A 7,808-nucleotide genomic window follows, 5' to 3' on the forward strand; every position below is an offset into this window, starting at 1 on the left:
CTGTGTGTGTACAGGTGTGGTGACCCCTCTGTGTGTGTAGAGGTGTGGTGACCCCTCCGTGTGTGTGTACAGGTGTGGTGACGCCTCTGTGTGTGTACAGGTGTGGTGACCCCTCTGTGTGTGTAGAGGTGTGGTGACCCCTCCGTGTGTGTACAGGTGTGGTGACCCCTCTATGTGTGTACAGGTGTGGTGACCCCTCCGTGTGTGTACAGGTGTGGTGACGCCTGTGTGTGTAGAGGTGTGGTGACCCCTCTGTGTGTGTGTGTACAGGTGTGGTGACGCCTCTATGTGTGTGTACAGGTGTGGTGACGCCTCTATGTGTGCACCTGTGTGTGCACCTGTGTGTGCACCTGTGTGTGCACCTGTGTGTGTGTGCACCTGTGTGTGTGCACCTGTGTGTGCACCTGTGTGTGTGCACGTGTGTGTGTACCTGTGTGTGTGTACCTGTGTGTGTGCACCTGTGTGTGCACCTGTGTGTGTGTACCTGTGTGTGTGTACCTGTGTGTGTGCACCTGTGTGTGTGCACCTGTGTGTGCCGGCCACTCAGAGCAGGTCTACGTAGTTCTGTGGGATCAGCCCGGTCTTCCCGTTCAGCGTCGCCTCCAGCCACCCCGGCTCACGGGACTTGTGCACTGCGCGCACACACACACACAGACAAAGGTCCCCCGTATAGCCTTCAACAGACTCCTGGGGGCCAAGTGCTGTTCGCTAGCAGCTGCGCGGATGAAGGCCGGCACGGCACACGAGGGCGCTGGTGGCCAGCGGCCTTTGCCTCCCGAGTTTTAAAGTTTACACGTCGCACCGAGTACTCATTTGAGTAGGGAGAGGCCCAGGACCGGTTCAGATAACCGTCACCGGTGTGGGCCGTGAGCGGGAATCGAACTCGGGTCGCCGGGTTCGTAGCGCGGCGAGCTAACCACTACCACTACCGCTCCCCACACACACGCGCAGACACGCAGGGAGACACAAAGACGCACACAGACACACAAACACACACACACACAGGGACACACACACAGACACAAACACGCACACAGACACACAAACACGCACACACAGGGACACACACACAAATACACACACGCGCAGACACGCAGGGAGACACAAAGACGCACACAAACACACACACACAGGGACACACAGACACACACAGACACACAAATACACACACACAGGGACACACACAGACACACAAAGTTGCACACAGACACACAAACACGCACACAGACACACAGACACACAAAGATGCAAACAGAGACACAAAGACACACACAGGGACACACACAGACACACAAAGATGCACACACAGGGACACGCATACAGGGACACACACAGACACACAAACACACACACAGACACACAAACACACACACAGGGACACACACAGACACACAAAGACGCACACAGACACACAAAGATGCACACACAGGGACACACACACAGACACACACAGACACACACCCAGGGACACACACAGACACACACCCAGGGACACACACACAGACAGAGGCTCGTCGCGTTACCGTTGGTGAAGAGGTCTCCGGGCATGAAGGACAGCTCCGTTTCGTGCTCCGCTTCACACGCGTACCTCGCCTTGGCCTGCCTACTGCACCACGCACACAGCAGTAACAGCAGCAACATCATCATCATCATCAGCATCATCAACAGCATCATCATCAACAGCATCATCATCAACAGCATCATCATCAACAGCATCATCAACAACAACATCATCATCAACAGCATCATCATCAACATCAGCATCATCAGCATCATCATCAACATCAGCATCATCAGCAGCATCATCAACAGCATCATCAACAGCATCATCATCAGCAGCAGCATCACCATCAGCAACCGCTTCATCGTCAAGCATCAACATCATCAGAATTACCATCAGCAGCAGCTTCATCATCAGCATCATCATCACCATCAGTAGCAGCTGCATCATCAATATCAGCAGCAACAGCATGCACATAATCAGAATCACCATCAGCATCATCATCAGCGGCATCAATATCAGCAGCATCAACATCATCATCAGATTCATCATCAATATCATCATCAATGTCAGAAGCAGCTTTTTCAATACTATCATCATGAGCAGCAGCAGCTTAATCAAAGTTACCATCACTATCATGATCAACAGCGTCATCATCATCAATATCACAATAGCAACAGCAGCAGCTTCACCATCAATACCATCAGCAGCAGCTTAATTTTCATCAATATCACCATCAATATCCACATCAGCAGCAGCTGCTTCATTGATACCAAGAAGACAGAATATTCGCGTATAGCATTGACAGACTGTTGGAACAAATGCTGTTAGCGAGCACCTATGAAGGACAGCACCATACACCGCACCAGGTACTCATTTGAGGCTCACTCATACACGCACGCACACACACACACACTCATACACTCACACACTCCGTCTCACACTCCTATACGCATGCTGCAAAACAGGGGGAGAACATACAAACTCCACGCTGAAAGGGGCCAGAGTTAGGAATTGAACCCAGGCCCCCTTATTTCTGAGGTGTAGGCGTCACCCACTGCACCACTATCCTGCCACCCTATTATCAATTCGTCATGATCACCATCGTTATCATCACCATAACCATCGTTATCATCATCACCATGTCATCATAATTACAAGCACAACATCAATCGTGGCCTGCAGCAGCAACAGCAAAATCATGATTATCATCATCATCGTCGTACCGTTTGTAATGATTCATGATTCATTTTTGGCATGGGCAACGGAATGATCTGACCACACTTGTGTTGGTACGCCCTCCACCACCCGTCCCCAGCTGTCTTTATCGAGGCGCCGATCATCATAGTTTCAGATCAACGCATCGGTGAGTAAACACCTCCTCATTTTAACACGTAGGCTTTCGCGACCAATGTTATTCATAATAAAGGTTTTTGGGTTAGATCGCGTTATTTATAAATGTGTCGTAACCCTCTACCACCCGACACGGCCAATCAGCAAAAAAAAGTGTCACGTTGACAAAAGACAATTAGTTCACTACTTTAGCCCACCGGTGTGTTGAAGAGTGAATCCACAACATTTACAGTTTGAATACGACGTTTCGCTGGTAATTACATCCAGCATCATCGGGCAATTCGCCAGAATGGTAAAGCCCTCTCCACTTGCTCCCGGTCTTAAATTTAGCAGCAGGGTGACGTCATCATTTAACTCATTTCAGGTGCAGTAATTATATAATCGATTGGTGATCAGTCAATGGTTATGATTAGCAATGAGTTGTAGATTAGTAATTAGTTGTAATGTGTGTTATTGTGATTATATGATACATTAGTAATCCGTTAATTAGTATGTGTTTCCCCTATTAAGAATTGTAATATGTATTATTTAATAATACGCTTACAAGCCGCACTAAGCCTATACAGAAATAACTTTAATCGTTCTGACAGAGACTCACAGAGACCCACAGAGATGCATTCATGACGAGCCACGGCAGTGGCATTGTGGACATGCTACACAAACTGTGGACCACACAGCAATCCCATAGTGACCCACAGAGAGTCACAGAGATGCATTAATGACCAACCACAGCAGTGAGATTGTGGACATGCTACACAAACTGTGGACCACACAGCAATCCCATAGAGACCCACAGAGACCTACAGAGATGCATTAATGACCAACCACAACAGTGAAATTGTGGACATGCTACACAAACTGTGGACCACACAGCAATCCCATAGAGACCCACAGAGACTCACAGAGATGCATTAATGACCAGCCACGGCAGTGAGATTGTGGACATGCTACACAAACTGTGGACCACACAGCAATCCCATAGAGACCCACAGAGACCTACAGAGATGCATTAATTACCAACCACAACAGTGAGATTGTGGACATGCTACACAAACTGTGGACCACACAGCAATCCCATAGAGACCCACAGAGACTCACAGAGATGCATTAATGACGAGCCACGGCAGTGGCATTGTGGATATGCTACACAAACTGTGGACCACACAGCAATCCCATAGAGACCCACAGAGAGTCACAGAGATGCATTAATGACCAACCACAGCAGTGAGATTGTGGACATGCTACACAAACTGTGGACCACACCGCAATCCCATAGAGACCCACAGAGACCTACAGAGATGCATTAATGACCAGCCACGGCAGTGAGATTGTGGACATGCTACACAAACTGTGGACCACACAGCAATCCCATAGAGACCCACAGAGACCCACAGAGATGCATTAATGACCAACCACAGCAGTGAGATTGTGGACATGCTACACAAACTGTGGACCACACAGCAATCCCACAGAGACTCACAGAGACTCACAGAGATGCATTAATGACCAGCCACGGCAGTGAGATTGTAGCCATGCTACACAAACTGTGGACCACACAGCAATACCATAGAGACTTACAGAGACTCACAGAGATGCATTAATGACCAACCACAGCAGTGAGATCGTGGACATGCTACACAAACTGTGGACCACACAGCAATCCCACAGAGACTCACAGAGACCCAGAGAGATGCATTAATGACCAGTCAACTCAGCAGTGAGATTGTGGACATGCTACACAAACTGTGGACCACACAGCAATCCCATAGAGACTCACAGAGACCCACAGAGATGCATTAATGACCAGCCACGGCAGTGAGATTGTGGACATGCTACACAAACTGTGGATCACACAGCAATCCCATAGAGACCCACAGAGATACATTAATGACCAGCCACGGCAGTGAGATTGTGGACAAGCTACACAAACTGTGGACCACACAGCAATCCCATAGAGACTCACAGAGACTCACAAAGATGCATTAATGACCAGCCACGGCAGTGAGATTGTGGACATGCTACACAAACTGTGGACCACACAGCAATCCCATTGAGACTCACAGAGACTCACAGAGATGCATTAATAACCAGTCACAGCAATGAGATTGTGGACATGCTATACAAACTGTGGATCACACAGCAATCCCACAGAGACTCACAGAGACCCACAGAGATGCATTAATGACCAGCCATGGCAGTGAGATTGTGGACATGCTACACAAACTGTGGACCACACAGCAATCCCATAGAGACTCACAGAGACCCACAGAGATGCATTAATGACCAGCCACAGCAGCGAGATTGTGGACATGCTACACAAACTGTGGACCACACAGCAATCCCATAGAGACTCACAGAGACCCACAAAGATGCATTAATGACCAGCCACAGCAGTGAGATTGTGGACATGCTACACAAACTGTGGACCACACAGAAATCCCATAGAGACCCACAGAGACTCACAGAGATGCATTAATGACCAGCCACAGCAGTGAGATTGTGGACATGCTACACAAACTGTGGACCACACAGCAATCCCATACTCACAGAGACCCACAGAGATGCATTAATGACCAGCCACAGCAGTGAGATTGTGGACGTGCTACACAAACTGTGGACCACACAGCAATCCCATAGAGACTCACAGAGACCCACAGAGATGCATTAATGACCAACCACGGCAGTGAGATTGTGGACATGCTACACAAACTGTGGACCACACAGCAATCCCATAGAGATAGAGGCCTATAGAGATAGAGAGACACGTGGAGATTCACAGATATACACAGAGACTAGTCGAGAGATACATTGAGGCCATAGCTTAAACCCGCTGTGGTCTGCGCTCCTGCTACGCAGGATGAGCCGCAGCGACACGACACAAACTCTCTCTCTTTGCATCGCATTGGAGATCAATTAGATGCAACGAAGCTGTTCGGCTGTGTCAGGTGGTGGAGGGCATTCACGACCCAGCGGGAACTCGGTCAGATCGTCGCTATTATGAATCGTAATACTGTGAACCTACGCGCAAAGTCAGCCGTTTGAAATTTTCATTCATAATAAATTATACTGTCGCTGATGACGCTGTTACGGATGATGATGCTGTTACTGATGATGATGGTGTTGCTGATGATGACACTGTTCCTGATGATGCTGTTCCTGATGATACTGTTGCTGATGATGATGCTGTTAAGGATGATAATGCTGTTTCTGATGATGTTGCTGTTACTGATGATGATGTTACGGATGATGACGCTGTTACTGATGATGATGGTGTTACTGATGATGATGCTTTTAAGGATGATGATGCTGTTACTGATGATGATGCTGTTACGGATGATGATGCTTACTGATGATGATGCTGTTAAGGATGATGATGCTGTTACTGATGATGATGCTGTTACGGATGATGATGCTGTTACGGATGATGATGCTGTTACTGATGATGATGCTTACTGATGATGATGCTTTTAAGGATGATGCTGCTGTTACTGATGATGCTGTTACGGATGATGATGCTGTTACGGATGATGACGCTGTTACTGATGACACTGTTCCTGATGATGCTGCTGTTGCTGATGATGATGCTGTTACTGATGATGTTGCTGCTAATGTTGCTGATCCTGATGATGCTGTTCCTGATGATGATACTGTTACTGATGATACTCTTACTGATGATACTGTTGCTGATGCTGTTCCTGATGATACTCTTACTGATGATACTGTTGCTGATGCTGTTCCTGATGATACTGTTGCTGATGATGATGCTGTTTCTGATTATGATGCTGTTAATGATGATGATGCTGTTACGGATGATGATGCTGTTACTGATGATGATGCTTACTGATGATGATGCTGTTAAGGGTGATGATGCTGTTACTGATGATGATGCTGTTACGAATGATGAAGCTGTTACGAATGATGATGCTGTTACTGATGATGATGCTTACTGATGATGCTTTTAAGGATGATGCTGCTGTTACTGATGATGATACTGTTACAGATGATGATGCTGTTATGGATGATGACGCTGTTACTGATGACACTGTTCCTGATGATGCTGCTGTTGCTGATGATGATGCTGTTACTGATGATGTTGCTGCTAATGTTGCTGTTCCTGATGATGCTGTTCTTGATGATACTGTTACTGATGATACTGTTGCTGATGATGATGCTGTTCCTGATGATGCTGTTTCTGATCATGATACTGTTGCTGATGATGATACTGTTACTGATGATGATACTGTGACTGATGATGCTGCTATTGCTGATGATGCTGTTGCTGATGCTGTTAAGGATGATAATGATGTTTCTGATGATGATGCTGTTACTGATGATGATGATGGTGTTCCTGATGATGACACTGTTGCTGATGATGATGCTGTTAAGGATGATGATGCTGTTAAGGATGATGACGCTGTTACTGATGATGCTGTTACTAATGATGATGATACTGCTGCTGCTGCTCCTGCTAATGATGTTACCGATGATAATGCTGTTTCTGATGATGATGCTGTGGCTGATGATAACACTGTTACTGATGATGATGCTGTTACTGCTGCTGCTGCTGATGATGATGCAAAGTGCTTGCCACAAATGAACGGCAACAGCTCGCCGAACTCGTCAAGGAGAGCAAACCATCGTCACACAAACTCCGGTCATCATCGCGGCAGCAGCAGCGGCGGCGGCTTTTAGAGCAAGCCATCAAACAGAGACGGTGGTCACCGCATCGTCGTCTCGCTGCCTCTGAGGCCGTCTGAAACGCGCCCTTCCTTCCGATATTAGGACGGCTCCGGATCCGTCCATTTTCAAGTCATCATCATCATCATCTAGATTGGCAAACTCGTTTCTTTAGAGCTGCCTATTTGTGTTTCGTGCGCAGTCCTTCCCACCGCAAACTACGATCAGCACGATTGGCCACGTATGGCGCGAAATAAGTTCAACAACAACAACCGCC

General features: G+C 47.5%; 1 protein-coding gene across 5 annotated transcripts in view; it reads right to left on the bottom strand.

The window, feature by feature from the left end:
- The window catches only part of LOC116955744 (rho GTPase-activating protein 26), a 99,665-nt gene that overhangs the window by 5,024 nt on the left and 86,833 nt on the right, over positions 1–7,808 (bottom strand). For all 5 annotated transcript variants that reach the window (XM_032977020.2, XM_032977022.2, XM_032977018.2 and 2 more), the window contains 2 exons: positions 1,524–1,606; positions 527–632 (listed from right to left, as the gene is read on the bottom strand). In XM_032977020.2, the coding sequence (XP_032832911.2) occupies positions 544–632; positions 1,524–1,606 (172 nt within the window). In that variant the 3' untranslated portion in view covers positions 527–543. The remainder of the gene's footprint in view (positions 1–526; positions 633–1,523; positions 1,607–7,808) is intronic.

This window comes from Petromyzon marinus, chromosome 61 (genome assembly GCF_048934315.1).
Source record: "Petromyzon marinus isolate PM22_M1 ecotype Great Lakes invasive population chromosome 61, UKy_Petmar_22M1.pri1.0, whole genome shotgun sequence".
Lineage (NCBI taxonomy): Eukaryota > Metazoa > Chordata > Hyperoartia > Petromyzontiformes > Petromyzontidae > Petromyzon > Petromyzon marinus.